At 39.1% G+C, this 20,018-nt stretch overlaps 1 protein-coding gene across 1 annotated transcript in view; it reads right to left on the minus strand.

Annotated features, from left to right (window-relative positions):
• Positions 1-5,418: 5,418 nt before the first annotated feature.
• Positions 5,419-20,018, minus strand: part of LOC115760239 (putative neural-cadherin 2) — a 45,096-nt gene continuing 30,496 nt past the window's right edge. Inside the window, exons 10-14 of the mRNA XM_030701496.1 lie at positions 19,778-19,948; positions 16,770-17,011; positions 6,416-6,643; positions 6,147-6,320; positions 5,419-6,093 (exon numbers count right to left, since the gene is read on the minus strand). Coding sequence (XP_030557356.1) covers positions 5,843-6,093; positions 6,147-6,320; positions 6,416-6,643; positions 16,770-17,011; positions 19,778-19,948 — 1,066 coding nt within the window. The 3' untranslated portion in view covers positions 5,419-5,842. The remainder of the gene's footprint in view (positions 6,094-6,146; positions 6,321-6,415; positions 6,644-16,769; positions 17,012-19,777; positions 19,949-20,018) is intronic.

Here is a 20,018-nt window from a genome sequence, read left to right on the forward strand (position 1 = left end):
TGAGATCCTTGCGTTCATACATACGGACAGACGGACAGACAGACAGACGGACATGGTTAGATCGACTCGGCTATTGATGCTGATCAAGAATATATATACTTTATGGGGTTGGAGAAGCTTCCTTCTGCCTGTTACATACATTTAGATTTTGCACAAATACAATATACCCTTATACCCATTTTTAATGGGTTCAGGGTATGAAAAGTGTGCACACACTCATATGGATATGGACTAGCGATAACTTTTGTAACTGTGAATTGCAAGCACCAACTAGCTGTTGAAAACTATCGAAAATTTATCTGATAATAGTGCAGACACTTGACTTTGAAGACTGCAGCTAATTAATCGGTTACTTTGTAAAGTATATGCAGGGAAAGAGTTTACTACAACATCCAATGCAACAAAAGCAATAATATAAGTGTGTACACATTGTTTAAATGTGATAATTTAGGGACTGCCAGCCACTTGGCATGTGGCTTGGCTTGATTGTGGTTGCTCTTCCTATTGTCAATTGCTGTTGTTGCCTTTGTGGGCTCAGCTGCCGTTGGTAGCTCTGGTTGCAGGCGTACATCAATTAGCCGCTTTTCCAAGCAGAACCCTAGAATTATTCAACTTAAGTGTAATTTCCTGCTCGAGTCTTACAGTTGCTATCGCTACGAGTTCCAAGCAGCTATTGTTAAACATAAGCATACCCTGTACTTAAACAGGTGCACCAAAAGGGGTGTGCACACTTGAAGAAGCTGAATGAACATTTGGAAGTCTGCTTGATATCAGAAAATGCAGAAGTAAGAAATTGAGAAACTATATTATATTTATGTATTCGTTTCTAGTCTAGTTAGGAATTTTTCGCAATTCTTAATATCAAGTAAGTACTTTTGCAATCGCTCTTAAATTAGAACTGTCAGATAGAAGCAGCTAGTTCAAACTCGGGAGCGCGAATAGTCAGGGCCTGCTTTGAGAGAAAGTGAGAGATTGCCTTTGAGTTTTTGCCGTATTAAAAAACAGAATATTTCAAATCCTTGCCTGAATATTTCATTTGTAGGATAGGATATGCCAAATGCTGTTTGAGTATATCACAATCTTTTACAGGGTATATATGTTCGAGCACTTTTGAAGAATAGGTTTTGTTGTTATGATTTGTAGTTTATATAACATATGCATATTGAGTACAACTGCCAATATGCACAAGGTGTGTGTGTGTGTGCGTTTGAATCTGAGCGTGTGTGTGTGTGTTTAGTTGCCCCAAGCTGATGCTGGAGTCTGTGTTTAATATCATTAAAGGAAGCTACTCTAAGTCGACTATATTGAAATTTCAATTTATGCTAAAACAATAGAATTGTTCAATGCTTCATAAATTATTTGGATTATTTTAAGCAAACAGGTTAACGACGTCTAAGCGCTGAACTAAGCTCTCGAGGAGAGTGAAATTATATTTTTAAATATGTAAGGAAATCTGTATTGTAGCCGACTGCGCGATGCTCTGTTTAATGCATGTTAAACATTTGCCATATGCACATATGTGAGAAATTTTGAAAAATGATGAAAATTACTTGGAAAACAAATTATTTGTAACCATGCAAGAACCTAGTTTCGAACGATTCTTCTGCTGTTGATGCTGATCTAGAATATATGCTATATACTTTATGAATGAAGAGGTCTCCCTCTATATATGTATATAGTATGTATTATATATTTCAAGACAAAACTATAATATCTTCCATACCTAAGTAGAAACTATAGACATATATACGGATTAAGGTACAGATTTTCGGCCTGTTTCATACTCTAACTGCTGCGAGTATATGCAATAGCTTATGAGCATTGCACAAAAACCCATATAGTCTTCTTCAGCCTGTGAACAGAGTATTAATATTTGTCAATTTCATATATAAGCTTATAAAAGAAGCCTTTTCTTTTCACATATGCTTAAGCCGGGCCAACAAATTGTAAAATGATGTTTCCAGTAAAACCCACACACATCCCCCCACAGACACACACAGACACACACACAAGCACATGCATTTTATCTCGTTACCTAATTGTGGCTATCAATTTGATTAACAAATTTTCGTCCACTCAATTCACGTACTTCATATCGATAGCATAAAGCTGTCTCATTTATTATGCGCCAAAAAATGTTATCGAACCAAATCGGATTTGCGTGCCCCGTGGGTCGGGAGTAAAGACAAGGACACGGCCTGCAATATTGCCAGACGGCCGCAAAACCTTTAAGTTCAGGTTAGCCTTTTTTTATGGCTATAAGCTGTTGCCCCTTCCCTCCCTCCCGCTCATCCACTGTGGCCCCCTCGCTTTTGGTGATATTTCTGTGTGTGTGTTTGTGTGTGTGTGTGTGTGTGTGTGTGTGTGCTTCGGGTATAAAACGCATTGCATGTTGTCCTGTCGCCTGTCGCATGCTCCGTTGGGTTTTTCAAGCTTCGCAGACGCTGAAAGTTTTCTATTCTATTTTCCAATGCTCAGCTTCGGCAGTTTGATGGGGTAGATTGTTTGTAAAGTTTTTAAGCGAGTTTCCGCACGAATTGTGCGCTTTGAGTAAATGTTTGAAAATAAATGCTTACCTCGTTTTTGATTAATAATTCTAATGATGCACAATGCCGTCAAGCTATTAAAGCCAAAGCGGTTTCAACCAGAAAATCTTATTTCAGTTGCTCCAAAAAAAAAACCGAGAAAAACATTTGTTAACAATTGCATTGACTTTTTTTTTGACGAGATGTGAATCTTATATAATAATGTTATTAACCAAAGCAACGACAACTCTTGCAGACATAATGGAAATCACAGGCATTTGTAAGAATACCCATTAAAAATAGGTATAAGGGTATATTGTATTTGTGCAAAATCCAAATGTATGTAACAGGCAGAAGGAAGCATCTTCGACCCCATAAAGTATATATATTATTGATCAGCATCAATAGCCGAGTCGATCTAGCCATGTCCGTCTGTCTGTCGATCCGTCTGTCTCTCAGAACCTATAAGAGCTAGAGACTTAGATGTGGATGCTCCTAGTTCCCGCGCAGATCGAGTTTGTTTCCGATAATCGATAACTTACTCCGTTTCCAAGCAATCGATAAAAATCGATATCGATATCCTGTTTTTTGGGAAATTTTGGTAAATAATAAGAGCTAGAGTCACCAAACTTGACATATAGCTTCTGAAAATATATGCATTTGAAGTTGGAAGAAGAGGGTTCAGTGTATCCCCTAGTCGGGAGCTCCCGACTAGAACCTCTTACTTGTTTTAAATAAGTTAAGTCTGAGCTTCTTTAAGCTTAACCCATTTTCTGCATTGAATCGTATCAGATAGAAAGCGAAGTTATCTTCAGACAGTTTCATCGGAGTCCATTAAAACCAGTTGCCTATGAGCAATGATTGTTGTTCTTTTCCCCTTTTATACCCTTGTATAAGGCTTTATAAGTTTGTCATGAAATGTGTAACGCATAGAAGAAGACATCTCTTAGTCCGTCTATGCGTCCGTCCTTTTGTTCCTTCCTTTATATTCACCGAAATGCAGACAAACGCAAGAAACTGAAGAGGGAAACGAAATTCTTTCTTCAATTAAACTTACAGGGTATTTAAAGCTCAAACAATTTCTGACACTGCCCTTAAATGTAGCACACTTACAGGGTATTTGTAAGTCGTTCAGTTACCGGCATTATGTTCACCAAAATTCAAACCCTTTTGACACCTTTAAATTTACCGCCTTATTAAGGATGGGGCCGGAAATGTTAGCCAGATTCTCTTGCTTCAAGGATCGTTAGGCACGGACATGGGTCGAGGGTTCGACGAGGGGTCGGGGTCGAGAGGTCGAGGGGAAAAGTTTTGGAATAATAATAAAGCATGTTGAGCAATGAAAGTGAACGCTTTGCATATTCCGTTTTTTATTGTTTTCATTTTTTTAAGGGGTTTATTGATTTTTAAAAAAGTTGCTTAAATGCTAGCTACTAACAAATTGTCCATTAACTAATGTAAATTTAATTAACATTTTGTATACGCATTATTTGTGTGTGTTGTTTTTTTTTTTGTTTTTGCTATAATCGTAATTTAATTTAATGCATGTTACAATATTTTGTATCATAATATTTTCTTCGGTCTGTTGTTTGTTTGTTGTTTTTTTTATTAATATTTAATTTAATTTTATTTAATTTTTTATTTTTTTTATTTCGTTTTTTCCACGTGTATTTGCTAGTAAATGCAGAAATATGAAATTGTTTTTTGTTTGTCAATCAACTGGTTCGCGTTAATTAATATTAATATTAAATTTAAATTTAAATTTAAATCTACATTTAAATTTAATTGTAGTCAATTAGTCTAGTAGTTGTTTGTGTTATGCTTGCTTTTCCAATATTCGCTTATGTTTGGTTTAACTGCCATTTTATTTGGCCCATAGTTTAATATTAAAGTTACACAATATTTAATATTTACAAAATTATGTTACAGTACTTTTCAGTTGGTAGCTTTTGCTATTTCCTTTTCATTTTGTTCTATTATTATTTGCCTTTTTTAGTTAGTTTTAAATTTCACCAAAAGTTTCGCTGCCAACTTTTAACTTTTCTGGCCACGTGATCAGCCAACTGTGTGGGGGCCGTGTGTGGAGAGGGGGAATGCGAGGGGGGGGGGGGGGGGGGGGGTGGAGTACAGCAGCCAGCTTCAGGTGCGAAATCGGTTCGCAATTGGACACGTGCCGCTGTCCGGACTCGGAACTCCGCCGCAGCCAGAGTCCAAGAGTCGTTTTGTGTTCCATCCGAACGCTTGTTATGGGAGCAGGAAGCAGGGAGTGGGTAGCGGGGAGCGGGTAGCGGGGCTTGGGGGCAAGGGCTGCTGCTTACGTGCTAAATTTAATGCCGTCTATTATACAGGGTGTTTAACTAGCTGTGTCAAGTTTCATAAACTCTTTTACTTAGTATCATAGTTTGCTTAATTTAAGTTCCGATGCATTTTGGTTAAAGATTTTCTTTTTGATTTTTAGAGTTGGTTCACTTGAAAATGTTTGAGAAAACGGACAGAAATCTGTGAGACAAGATTTCGCAAATGTCTTCTCAAAAAATCAAAACAAATAGAAAGCAACATTTTCCGTTAAAAAGCAAACTCGCACAGAAAAGTCAATACGTACCAAAATTCGTGAGACACGAAAAACATAACAAAAATGGCAAATTTTCAATTTTTTAAATATTTATTGAAATAAAAGAACTCTGCTTTCTATTAAAAGTCTGGTCAATTGCCTGAGAAATGGGAAATGGGAAATGAGCAAAAGAATTTTGAAAAAATCTACAAAAAATTCTTTATTATTCTAGGAAATAGATTTAAAATGTGGAAATAGATTTTAAATTGTCAAAGTTTTATCAGTTTCTTAATTAATTTTATTTAAATATTTAACTAATTACAACAAACAATTTTACAAAGGGAAAAAATCGTTGCTCCAAAGACTTTCGAAAATTTAAAACAACTAAATAAAAGTGTATTAAAATGTTGAAATCCTTAAGGTCTTCAGAAAGCTTTAAGTTTTTTCTTCTGTTAGATATAGTATTTGGTATTTGTCAATATCTGTAGACAAGTAACAGTACACGTAAAGGCTCTGCTTTAGTTTAATCCGTATTTGTTGCTTACAAACTAACCCTCAGCTAACACATACACACACACACACGCACACACTCACATTCAGTCGTAGAACAGGCACACACACAGAGACATACACACACATATTGAATACTTAAGTTTTGTAGTCGAGCTGAAATTGCTGCACAATCCACATCCACATCCGTTTCCATATCCTGGCATTACGCTTACAGCTGAAACATCATTTTTAACTACAACTTAACTATTTATTTTTATAATACAACTTTGTCGGCTTCCGTCGTGGTGGGCGTGGCGCCCGCCCCGCCGCCTGGACCAGCACCGCTGCCGGTTGCAACCACGGCCAGCGCATTGTCCACGCCCACTTGAGGAGGCGGCTGCTGCTGCTGCTGCTGTTGGGACTGCTTGGTTTTCGCCTTATCATGCACGTACATCGCGGCCAGGGCATTGAAACGTGGACCCCAATTTTGTAAATAGTTAAAGTCTTGATTCTCATCGTCGGTGCCTGCAATTGTAGTGGATGAGCGGATGGCTTTTAGCGTTCTGCTGTCGCCTCACCTGATGCCAACGAGCTGAGCGATTCGGCAATGCTGCCGCTGCCCTCGAAGGTGAAATTGCGCAGGTCATCAAAGGGCGGCGCATTGGGATCCTTATCGATGCGCTGCTTGCGCTCCTCCATCAGATAGGCCACATTCAGCTCCTGGCCGGGCGGCAGCAGTGTCATCACAGGATCTAAAGAGACGAGCACACACACACACACACAAAACACAGAACACAGCGGGTCACTTCAGATTCTGGACAGGCACACACAGGCTGTGTTTACTCACATATAATGGGCATCTTGCAGGCGGCTATGTCCGGTGGCATTGTGCCGCTCTGTGCGCTGATTGGTATTTGCAGTGGGGTTATGTCGAATGCCGTCATATCGTCCTCGCCGCCGCCCTCGTCCTCATAGCTAATAACCGTTTCGCGCACATCCTTTTCCGCTCCGGAGCGTTTCTTCTTCTTGGTGGTCTTACGCTTGCGATTGTACAGCACGAATATCAATGCGAGAACTGCAATCAAAAGGAAGCGTATCAGAAATGTGCTCGAATTTATTTCTCAATATATCATGTGAGTACTTAAAGCTTTCCTTGAAATTTCATTAACTCTCTTTAATGTTCGATCGTGATACCAAAACGTTTGATTTTGAATTGATATACTATTTTAGACTCAAACGAATGACAATTATTGATTGGCATTCAAAAAATTACTTAAATGTTGTCTGATTTTGAAATGTTATACCCTTTTGTCCTTTGGCCAGACATAAAAATCTTCCTTATGGTTTGCGAGATATGGGTATTGTCTGTTTAAAGGACACTGAACTGACCACATCAAAATCGTCCTTGCCGTTACAGAGATATGGCCAATTTTCTAAAAGGGACATTTTTCAATGAGCCATAACTTGGCCAAATCCTTAATGATATACCTTGTTGAACTCGTGGGGAGCAGGACTATCGATTGGCATTCAAGGCTTTCCAAGATTCGATAACAAATTTCATTTTCGATTTGATCATTATAGAAGTCGGCGACCTATTTAAATAATTGCAAGAATTACACCCAAAAAGCAGTGCATACTTTTGTGCGACTCGCAAAAAATACTTCTAGAAAATCGCACAGCATACTTTTAGGCATGTGACATTTCTGCAACACTTGAGTTTTAATAATATTAAACTTTGAATAACTTCTGATGTCCTTTGGACAAAATGTAGCCCGTGTAGTCCTGCCAACTTAGAACATATAATAAAAGGGACGAAAATGCATCAAGGAGCTGAGGGAAAGTGATTTTTGTCGGTAGAGATAAAAGGGTGCAGCTCGGCCGTATCCTTGCCGATCATGATGTCCTTTGGCCAATCGTTAGTCCTCCCCCTCCCAATTCAGAATATATAATAAAAAGGACGATAGTCCTTTAGACAGCATATATATGAGTACAAATCTATCGTAAATTAACAAAGCCATAACTCGGTCGTATCCTTGCAGATCCTTGCGAGTCCTGTATCAAACGAACCATATCAACAAGGACATCAAACTGTCCAAAGGACATCAAAATCGTCCTTACCGTTTCAGAGATATGCCTTATTTACTAAAAAGGACATTTTTCAATTAGCCATAACTCGGCCAAATCCTTAAGGATATCGGAAGGATATACCTTTTTGAACTCGTGGAGAACAGGACTATCGATTGGCATTCAAGGATTTCCATGATTCGACAAAAAATTTCACCAAAATTTTTCATAGGGGGTAAGTCGCAAAAGTGGCAAAAATCGAAAAAATCAGGACTAACTTGGCCATTTGAAGGACTATCGGGATGTCCTTTGAACTGTAGATAGTGCTCGTCGTCCAGTTTAAGAAAATATAACAAAAAGGACGAAAGTCCTTCAAATGGCGAAGTTTTAAGGATAATTTTTGCAATAGAAAATAGGCCATAGCTCGGCTGTATCCTGGCGTATCCTTGCAAGTCCTGCGGCAAATAAATTGTATTAACCAGGACTACCAACTGGCCAAAATTCATTAAGATCGTCCTGCTAGTTTTGGAGATATTCAAGGATTTGTGTTTTCGGGCCATTTCCGGGCGCTCCGGGATGAAAATTTCACAAGTAAAAATACAAGTCCTGGGGTTCTTAGATGACCCCATATTTTTTTGATGCAGATCGATGCAGGGGGTCGATGCGATCCTAACGCACCATGTCCTTCGAAAATCTGCAAGGATATGACCGAGTTATGTCCTTTTTTCCCTGCAAAAAATGCCTTTATATATGTTTTGTCTTTCTTAATTTTAATGTGTTTTTATCTTTTCAGACTGAAAAATTAAGGACTACAAGGACCTCCAAGGACCTCCACGACTGTCAACCCAGATTTTTCCAGGATCGGACTTTAATTAAGCCAGATATCGTTATTTTAAGTTTAAATGAGCTAAAATTATAATTTATGGTCTTTTTTTATAATTTTGAGAGAAATATTTAAGAAAATTAGCATAAAAAACAACAAATTTATAAATTTGAACATAAATAAATCATTTATTTAAAATAAAAGAAGAAAATCCTTATTTTTTATTAAAAAATTCAAAAATCAACGGTCTTTAGAAAAATTTCATTGCATACCCAAAAGGGGCGTCTGTTGGCAACCTTTTTTTTTTGACCTTGTTCTCCAGCGCGGGGAGTTATGTCGTTTTGGAACGTCATATCTCCAGGAGAAGTTATGTCGTTTTGGAACGTCATATCTCCAGGCGGAGCTATGTCGTTTTGGCTGGCTGCCGAGATTTTTCTTAAAATCTGCCAAAATACCAGGCGAACAGAAATCCCAGAAGGTCGACAAAAAATATTTTTAGCTGCCGAAAAAATTTTATTGCATACCCAAAAGGTCGCACAAAACATTTTTGTCTGTAGAAATAAAAGGCTGTAGATCCGCCGTTTCCTCGCCGATCGTGATGTCCTTTGGCCAATCGTTAGTCCTCACCCTCCCAATTCAGAATATATAATAAAAAGGACGAAAGTCCTTTAGACAGCATAGATATGAGTGTGAATCTACCGTAAATTAACAAAGCCATAACTCGGTCGTATCCTTGCGGATCCTTACAAGTCCTGTGTCAAACGAATCGTATCAACAAGGACATCAAACTGTCCAAAGGACATCAAAATCGTCCTTGCCGTTTCAGAGATATGGCCAATTTTCTAAAAAGGACATTTTTCAATTAGCCATAACTCGGCCAAATCCTTAAGGATATCGGAAGGATATACCTTGTTGAACTCGTGGAGGGCAGGACTATCGATTGGCATCCAAGGATTTCCATGATTCGACAAAAAATTTTATCAAAATATTTCATAGGGGGTAAGTCGCAAAAGTGGCAAAAATCGAAAAAATCAGGACTAACTTGGCCATTTGAAGGACTATCGGGATGTCCTTTGAACTGTAGATAGTGCTCGTCGTCCAGTTTAAGAAAATATATCAAAAAGGACGAAAATCCTTCAAGTGGCGAAGTTTTTATGTCAATTTTTGCAAGAGAAAATAGGCCATAGCTCGGCTGTATCCTGGCGTATCCTGGCAAGTCCTGCGGCAAATAAATTGTATTAACCAGGACTACCAACCGGCCAAAATTCATTAAGATCGTCCTGCTAGTTTTGGAGATATTCAAGGATTTGTGTTTTCGGGCCATTTCCGGGCGCTCCGGGATGAAAATTTCACAAGTAAAAATACAAGTCCTGGGGTTCTTAGATGACCCCATATTTTTTTGATGCAGATCGATGCAGAGGGTCGATGCGATCCTAACGCACCATGTCCTTTGAAAATCTGCAAGGATATGACCGAGTTATGTCCTTTTTTCCCTGCAAAAAATGCCTTTGCATATTTTTTGCCCTACTTAATTTTAATGTGTTTTTATCTTTTCAGACTGAAAAATTAAGGACTACAAGGAGCTCCAAGGACCTCGTGAACAGTCGTGGTGTCAAAGCAGATTTTTCCAGGATCGGACTTTAATTAAGCCAGATATAGTTATATTTAGTTCCAATAACCTAAAATAATTAAGAAAATTAGCATGAAAAACGACAAATTTATAATTTGAACATAAATAAATCAATTATTTGAAATAAAAGAAGAAAATCCAGTTTTTTTTATTAAAAAATGCAAAAATCAACGGTCTCTAGAAAAATTTCATTGCATACCCAAAAGGGGCGTCTGTTGGCAACCGTTGGCTGCCAAAGTTATTCTTAAAATCTGCCAAAATACCAGGCGAACAGAAATGCTCAGAAGGTCGACGAGTGATTTGAATAAAAATTTTCATTGCATAACATTAAGGGGCAAAAATGTAACTCAATTAATATGAGTACTGTTAAGTAGCAGTTTATGTGTAAGGAGTGCTGTAAGACTGTTAAACAACAGCTGCAGCTGCAGCTAATGTAAAAGGACTCCTGAAAGAAAAAGCATACATATTTGTGGACCATTTCAATGCAAATTTTGCAGGGATCTGATCCTTTAGGTTCCCAAGGACTATATCGATGGTATGGTATAACCAAGGCTATGCTAGTCAACTAGAAACCATCCAAGGGGCGAGACTCTTGCTGGGGACGGCTGTAAAAGTAAATCATACATATTTTTGAGCCATGTTCTTGCGCGTTTTACGAGAACTCGGTCCTGTAGGTACGCTAGGACTACATCCATGATATGGAATAACCAAGGTTATATAGGTCAACTAGGTACACATTAAAAATCGATGGATTTAAAAGAGTTTTTGACCAAAATCTGATTAGTTTGTAAAGTCAAACTTTTTGGATGATTTTTTTTAGAATATCTCGGCCAAATAATATCCGATTTTTATATGTTATAATATGATTTTGAAAAATATACAATGAAGATCTAAATTTTGACAAAATCGACCAAAAAGCAAGGGCTCGCATCACGTTTTTTTGCAAAAAAGACTTATTTGTGAAACCAAAAACTTTTATGCCAATCTATTTTATTGTCCTCCACAAGTTCAACGCTACAAATCTTCCCGGGATCGGACTTTATTTGGCCTTTATTTCATTCTGATTCATTTTTATTTTTCCAAATTGCAGAATTCTACCACGATGCTTCTAAGGCATATTTTGTGAGCGAACCTTCAATTATGCGGGCTAAGGTCATTTAAGGATTAAGCTTGAATAAAATACTGACTTGTATGTGTATAATTTGAAGAGAAGAAAGAGTTAAAATATACTTGAATATAAATAACCAACAATTATATATGTTCTTATATATATTCTGTTTTCATCGTTGGCTAAAATGCACGGCAGACAATTCTGTCTTCTTTGTGGCGGCACTGCTCTCGAGATGTTTATATAAATTCAGAAAAATAAGCCATAATATGTCGAAATGTGTCGATTTCCTTACGAAGATAAAAAACTTGCAAAATTAAACTAAACTTGGAAACACGCGCGACTCTTTTCGACTGTTAAGCAGTTTTGTGAAAGCAAAATCTTTTGCCCATTAATACTTAAACTTACTGGTTAAATAAATTAAAAGTTTTAATATGTTCTAAAGACTGTATCTAGATACTTTGCTGTTTGCCAGAAAAGAGATAATGAACAATTTTTGGTGGCACAACGCGGAGTGCCTGATAATTGAGAGGCTAAACTTTTGCGCAACCGAAAAGTAGAGAGAGGGTGGGAGGGAGAGGGCAATAAAGTAGCCAAACACATGCGACAATTGTCATGTAGTCCGCGGCTGGCGACATTGGGTGCTCTACATTTGTTAGAGCGGGCCTCTGCTCTGCTGCTGCGAGTTAAGCGGATTACCAGATGAAAAACAAGAGCATTTCGAATGCAGAAAAACTTGTTAAGTTGCTTCCATTTGCCGCCTTTTGGCTTTAGTTCAGTTTGTTTAAGTAGCATATAGTTATTAATAAGTTTTATGCTCCTCCTCAGTGTAAACAACGAACTGCATTGAGTAGGGCCTGTAGGGTGGCGCGTGAGGCAGCCGTTGCAAGTGCATTTTATCATTTGTGCTTCAGTTGACAGCAATATTAACTTGGGTAGTCCGGGGCTCAGCAAACATGACAGTCAAGTAAAAATAATTAAAACTCAGCTCTTGGCTCTCAAATGAGTAGCAGGCACAAGGCAGCAGGCATCTTGCTCATCTTCAGCTGCTGCTTTGGCGACTTTCTCATTTTTGGTTAAGCGGATTCATTAGTTGGGCTGCAATAACTGGCAGCTGGTCTACAAGACAGAGCCAAGCCGAAACTTGGCCAAAAGTTCATTAATAATAGCCAAGAGTTTAAACTGTTCAGCACTTAAAAATCAAGCGGCCATCAGCGCTGCGAATGTTACTTATCATTACAGTTATTATCTGCAGAATACAATTAGAAACAGGAATATTCTATTATATTCTCAACATTCATTACTATAATGCATTGTATCAGTCTTTGGCATTCAGATGTTGATTATACCCCGTACTCATTGCTTATAGAAAAGTTAACATTAAAAGGTAGAGCTAATCAATATAGAAGGCCCAAGTATGCATGTAGCATATCGAATAACAGGCTAATTTAAAACAAAATTAAAGTGAATATTTTGGTAATTGCAATTTTGTCGAATGTCGAATATATATACTAACTTATATAAATATATATATTAGACAGGTCAGTAGACTAACTAGGGGACAGGGTATTTTCTAGTATGGCACATTTGACTATTCAATTTTGAGTCGCTTTCTCCTCTTGTTTCTTTTTAATTGGCCTCCTGTCGTGGTGCAAACGCCGAAGAATAACATTTTTCTATAGATTTAATTAGGCTCATTAAACGTAAATGGAGTTGTTGTTAAGGCATCGCCGCCAGCCGACTCTTACCTTTTCGGTATTTATTTCACATTCTTGCCCCACTGGGGTTAAGACAAAAGCAGACAGGCACGCGAAAATACTAAGAACTCCGCGTGCAGCAGTCCATTCAGAGCTGGGCACTTGGGACAAGATGTGCATGGCACTGGTTAATGGCTTGGCTGAAGGGTAATCAATGCTAAATAATACCGAGAATATAACTTAAGAAGGATGCTTAAGTCACGAGTGCCTGTATTGAAATATTAATGCTAAGGCAAGAACTTCTCTATGCTTACTCGTAACACAAAGCAACAGTAGCTTGGGTAAGTGTATAAGTCTTGAATGCTTACAATCTTGTGCCATTTTTTGATGCCTTATGAATACTCTCAGACATTTTTAGCTAGTTAAAAATACTAAAAAAAAACATGGTAAATATAGCTATTGTAAAAATATACAGAATATATAATAAACATAACATATATATTCATAATATAAATATACATAATTTAATTTAAAAATATATGTAATATGAAACTTTCCTTTACGTTGTCAGAGAAGAGATTGGTCAAATATTAATTTCGAGAATAAGAATATTTTTTTTTCGAGATATCTCGACAAAAATAATTTACTTTAGAGTCTCAACTTGTTTCTCAGATAAAAGCAGAACCTTATTAATATTGGACTGTGTGAAAAATCGTCACAAAAAGTAGTTTTTTTTCTGTACATAACACTTTTTGTTTTTCAAGATTTTTTGAGCAAATACGAACTTTCACTAACGAAATATGTGAGATTGAATCATATGCATAGTTTATCTGAATAGTAAAGTATATCTGAAAGGGTATTTAAATTCGGCGTTGTTTACTTTCGCTTAATTTTCGCAAGTCTTTGTAGTCAGAATTCGTAGCTCGCCTTGGCCATTACCGAGAGTTCGACTTTGCTTTTTCCAAGAATTTATGAATGTTTTCTATTTATGTTAAATGTTCCCAAAACTCGTAGCTTTTTTTTGCTTTTCGTTTTTCTGTTTTAGCTAGCATTACATTGAGGCCAATGTCAGGTGAAATGTGCAGAAATGTACACACTCACCCGCAACTACAATGGGCCCATCGAGCAAGTGACTATATCCGAAAAATAAACAATAATTGCAACAACAATAAGTATGACAAGAAAAAATGAAAAGGAAAGAAAGAAAGTGGAAAACTAGTACACTTGTAAAACAACAAAGCGTGTCCTGTTCTTTGGGCTTCTTTGTTTACACTTAGCTACACTGCACACACATAAAACGGGGGTTTTCCTTTCTTCTTTTTTTTGCCTTTCGCCTGTTTTTTGCTGGCAGCCAAAACTTCATGACCAGGTCGGGTCAGTTGCGCTGTGTTACAAAAGCTCATCAGGGCGAGCCCAGCTTTTTTTCTCCATTTTTTTTTTTGGAGCAGCTTTTCTTTTTGGTTGTTTCTTTTATGCTTGGACCCGGGTCCACTTGAAATTTTATGCCAAAATACAGTTCAGCGATTCTGAGATTACAGAGGACAGAACACGAGCAGGGTTGCGGGAGGAGTGCGGCACAGCGAGAAAGCAGGGGGGCGCACAAAAAGCGTTGACTGTAAATAAATAATGTTAGATAATTATTTAGTTTGTTTTTGTCTTGACGCTACTTTAATGCAGCAACAACAATAACAACAACAGCAGCACGCAACATAGGAAAATGGCCGCTAGTAAACGAACTTGTTGTCAGTTTCTTGAAATTTTCACTTCATAAACGCCAAAAGCTGTGTTTGAGTGTGCGGGTGTGTGTGGCAGCTCCTGCTGTGCCAGGACATTCGTTTGCGTTTATTTATTGCGCCTATTTTGCGGTTTAGCGGTTTTATGGCCAACGCGGCGTATACGTGTTGTGCGTCCAGCCGCCACACAAAACGACAACTGTGTAATTAGCTGGCCCGAAGCGACTAATTAGCTTAAGGTTTACGCTGTTATTGTTGCCGCCGCTGCTGCTGCTGTTGTTGTTTTTGTTTTTGTTATTGTTGCCGCTGTTGCAACTTTAAACCGCACGCCTTTCGCTCATTAAAACTAGCTCCGATTATGTGCGTTCGCCTGGTTCAGCTTTACTTTTAAACAAAACTGCCAAATAAATTGCTTACATGGGGCAGAGCTGATGGTTAAGAGAGCGAGAGGAAGAGCAGTAAATAGAGCTCGTCAGGTTGTGGCGAAAAAAAGCTGAGCTAATTGAAAAGCCTTTTTGAAATCCCAAAACGAATCGAACTGCCTGCAAACGAATATAAATTGTCGTGTATTGCGTATACGCCAGCGCGTACCATTCGCATTTGTCTATCTCACTCACACTCTCCTCTCTTTTTCTATCCCTCTATTCCGCCAGCAAGCTCTCCCTCTCTCTCTCTGTCTCTCTCTTTTGAAAATGACCAAATCCACTTTACGCCCGCTGCAAAGTCCATTAAGTGCCAGTCCGTTGGCAAAAGCACATAGTACGAGTCAAATTGAAATCACATGAAATCTTGGCAAAAGTAAAATCAAAATCCGGCCAAATGGCGAAATGCCGTTTAGAATGGCGGCAGCAAAGGGGCAACAAAGGCAGCAGCTACTTTAGACCGTCGGGAGGGGATTTCTAAAATGCGCCTGTACTTCCAGCTGAATTTTTTATAAAATATAATATTTGAAGCCTGGCTTTGAGTTTTCTAGTTTCCTATTTTATTTAATTTACGTCAGCTTTTTAGACTTGCAAGTTAAATTCTGTTGAAGAAAACCATTTTTAGATGCTTTTTAGTCGAAATGCCAATAAAAAATAGATTAGATATATAAAAGAATTCCAATTGGATGTACACAAAATATGGACAAGACATTTTCGTTCGGTTTGTCAAAATAATTAAAATATTTTTTTTTGGAATAGAAAAGAGCAAAAAGTTAAAATCTGTACCAGGCAAAATTTGGAGCATAGTGAGTAGACTATCGGAATAAGTCAGACTCGTCTAAGCGAAACGCGGACTAGGCTGAAAATCGGGTGGAAAGTTAATGCATAAAACATTTGCTTTTCTGTACTTTTTAACAAATGCAAAATTCATTGAAAACCTTTGTTAGCTGACTAAAAAGTGCTATTGTTTCATTCGATTTTTTGTAATCTAATTCTAAAGCTGCAAAATGGACCAGAGTGAGCCAAAGCCATGGTCCAAACGGCTTTATGTTCACTTTTAAATTCAAATGTTTTTCAAAATTCACACCCAGAAGTGGAAACAGAATTGAAATCTTGCTGGTTAATGCCTGCTGTTATTTAAAAATAAAAAAAGGGCCGCCAATTACGTGTTTAAAAAAATGGATCAAATAATTTTAAAACAAAGTTTTTTTCACTTCAATGTTGACCACATGTTTTGTGAGAAAATTAAATGTAATTGGTTTTTTTTTTTGTTTTGTGCACTTCTTAATTAGCCGCCAGATATTTCCATTTGGCTAACACAACAAATTGTGCTTGTGTATGGCGTTAAAAAGTAAGCAAGAAATGTGGCAGTTTACGAGTGGGGCTTCCACTCTCAGTCTCGCAGCTCTATGCAAACATATGCGAATGTCGTTGATTTGGATGTGTGTGCGGGGAGGGGGGGCGTTTTTTTCTCGCTGGGATTTGAGTGCAGCGCGTCCAACCTACTGAAAATTGCATTTACATGTAAAAACAGGCAAACTGAAAACAAGGGCGGCTGTGTGAGGCACAATGCGGATGCGGCTTAAGCCGCTTAAACTGACACACATGCATGCCAAATTGCAGCAGCTTAGCGAGGAGACCAAACGGGCTCCTGCCAACTGCCAACTGGCAACTGGCAACTGGCAGGGTAGGGCTGTTCGAGCTCTTGTCGTTACAGTACTTACTCAATATGATAATCAGGCAAACGAATATGGCGCCCAAGGCGCCCATGCTAAGCTTTAGACGCTGTCCCTCCTGCACCAGTTCACAGTTCTCGCCCCAATAGCCCTCGGGGCAAATGCAGCGATATCGCAGACGGGGCTCCAAATTGATGCACGTGCCCCCGTTGAGGCAGGGCATGTCCAGGCATTCGTTGCGATCGACACAGCCCTTGGTATCCGCTGACATGATGCGTCCCTCGCTGCAGCTGTAATGACAGAGCGAAATGGTTAGACAGAGACAGAAACAGAGATAGAGAGAGAAGGAGAGGGAGCGCGTGGGGCAGAGTTGAGTTTTAGAGTGGCGCTTGTTAAATTCATGTTGTGCATAACTTTTTAAAAGCGCCCAACTTTTTATTTCAAAACCAAAACTAAAAAAAAACTTGGTCAGTTGTTTGGCCGCTGCGGGTGACTAGTGGCGGGTGGTTCCCAGCGCGGGGTGGGAGGGCGCGGGGCACAGGGGGGGTGGGGGGTGGGCGGCGGCTGCTGGTCCCCAATGCCCGCACTACGCTTTGTGTCTTTTGTGTGCAGCTTTGCAGCGCATTAAGCGTGTTAGTTCCGTTTGGGGTAAGGTTAGCTGGCACTCTGAGGGATTAGTTTATAGTTTCTCGGGGTAATCAGAATTTCACGAGCTAATGTTGAAACATTAAAGCATTCGCAAATCTTAAGGCTGACAGCTACAATTAGCTGTAGTTTTTGAAAATATATTTCGAAAAATATATCTTTAATCTTTTTAGCTCTAGACTCACACGCTTAGCTCAGCTCACTCACATAATTAAATTTAAATTGGATTGTCATGTTTCTTGTTGTAACTACCCTGTTTTCCTTTATTGTTTCATTCCACTTACTCATTTTTCCACCCTTTTCAGCTGTCACATTCGGCTGTCTCAATCCACTCTTCCATTTCACTTTTACATTCCCCAAGTCATTTTACTTTATTTTTCTTCTTTCCTATTGCACTCTTTCATGCCACGCTTGCCCATTCCATTCCTAAATTCCGTTTGTTCATTCCACCTGTTCATTCCCTTTGCTTATTTGACCTGCTCATTCCCGTTGCTCATTTCACTTTTTTTAAACTCTCCGCGTAAGCATGGTTTTGAAACGATTCACCATTTTGAATTGAACAAAATTAAATTGGGAATTTAAAAAAAAAAAAGTCTAATAATATTATATTGAAAAGCATAGCAAAAGTTGCGCGTTAATGCAGACAATCTATTTACAGAACCAACATAGACCTCAAGCCGGCCAGCTTAAACGTAGTTAAATATTTTAAATATCTCAACTTATAATATTTAATATTGCTTTCGCTTTTTATACACACCCGCAATTTGGGTCGATTCGAAATATAACAAAGTGAGTGTTCGAGCTGGGAATCCCAACATTATTTCAGCAGCTGACGATGCCAGCAGCGAATGCACAATGAAATTCGAATTGAGGCTAAAAAGCAGGCATAATTTATGGCACAACGCCGGCCACCTGGACAGGTAGGTGCTGGTGCATAAGGCCCGGCTCGGTGAGTGTTATTTAAATTTACTTAAAGAGCCAACTCTTCAATTCGTCTTACAAATGGGAGCAAAGCAGCTTTCACAGCAGTCGCTGTCTCCCCTTTATCCCTGCGCCAGCACGCACACCCCGTTGATATAATGGCAAGACTAAATGGAGCACGAAGCTGCTGGGGATAGTTGCCTGGAGGGCGGGCAGGCTGGCTGGCGGTCGGGTGGAAGGTGTCGGGGAAAAAATCATGATGCAGCGCTGCATAGATAGGGAGCCAGCGACCAGGCGTTGGGCCTGGGCCTGGGCCTGGGGGTTGGGCGGCGTCTGGCGTCTGTTTGTTCTCAGTGTGTCTCAAATGGAGTCACTCGGCAAAACTAATGATGTGGAAAATGTGCTCGCTTCTCCGTCCGGAGTAGGTGTTGCAAATGGCAGCTGCCAGTTGCTGCTGTGGAAAGGCACAGAACAGAAGCCCCATCGAAAGTCATCTGCGCGCATGCAAATACATTTTCACATCCAAACACACGCACATATATAGATATGTATGTATATATATATTCAACGATATATATTCCGCGGTGTCGTTGGCTGCCATTTCATGTGGGCAGGGCTTGGGGGTAAATTTGTGTCAGAACATGCTGATGACAATTGATATTATTTTTTGTGCGTTTGCCTTTCGATATGTTTGCCCAGCCATCAGGTGTGCAGTTGTGCCTGCTTACAGGTTGTGGTTGGGCGCAAATGGAGAAATGATGTGTCTCACATGCATTGCGCTTGGCTGAGTTTCCCTTTTACTGGGCTCTAGCTCAGGGAGCAATCAAAAGTAATGCCCCGCTTAGGCAGTGTGCTGCATTTGGAATTTTGATACAAAGGATTTGACATTAATACGATATTTGCAGTCCGGGCTTGGAACCCAGGCTAGTGTAAGGACTAAGTATTATCTTAGCCGAGAACAAGCTGCTTATCTCCCCGGCAAAGTGCGCGGACGTGTTAAACGGCTGCGGAACACGAACTTAAATTTGCTATAAAATTGAGTTATGTTGCATTAATTATTAATTAATGAATTTTAGTTCTCAGTTCAGTTGAAATTGTACAAGGCTATTGAATGGGTTAATTAAAATCGTTCTGGCGCTGATAAAACGTAAGAATCCTCAAGGAGAGGCATGGAAAACTAGTTAAAGAGGCAAGAGAAGCCTGCACATTAACGTCCTAACTATTGGCACCTGCCAATTAAAAGCAAAGATATGTGCAACATTTGTTGATCAAAGAAAGTAGAGCTCATGCTGTGATTGTGTGCGTTGAGAGCTGCCAAAAACTGGACTGAGCAATTAGTGTAGTTAAAGTACAGAACATTTGGCCAAACCAGGCAGCTAGTTTTTAAGACACACACAAAATGTGTTGTTAAAACCAACAAATGTCGGGCACACACACTTTATGGTTGTGGCCAGTTGGGCTTAATGTGAGCTGTGTTCCTCTGTACTTACGTGCACTCGTATTCATTCCACAAATCAACACAATCAAAGGGATCCGGGCAGATAACATTCGAGCAGGGCCGATTCGAGGGGCAGTTACGTTCCACGTTACGCGCCATTGTCGCCTGGCCCCACTGTGTGCCGTTCATGGCCGGTGGCAAAGGCAGATGTTTGCCATCGAGTCTTTTGTGTGGGAACATGTAACCAAAAAGAAATGGAAATGCGCATAATTAGCAAACAGTTTTGCATGTGC

Source organism: Drosophila novamexicana, unplaced genomic scaffold (assembly GCF_003285875.2).
Source record: "Drosophila novamexicana strain 15010-1031.04,08,12 unplaced genomic scaffold, DnovRS2.1 tig00000387-arrow-pilon, whole genome shotgun sequence".
NCBI classification, from domain to species: Eukaryota; Metazoa; Arthropoda; class Insecta; order Diptera; family Drosophilidae; genus Drosophila; species Drosophila novamexicana.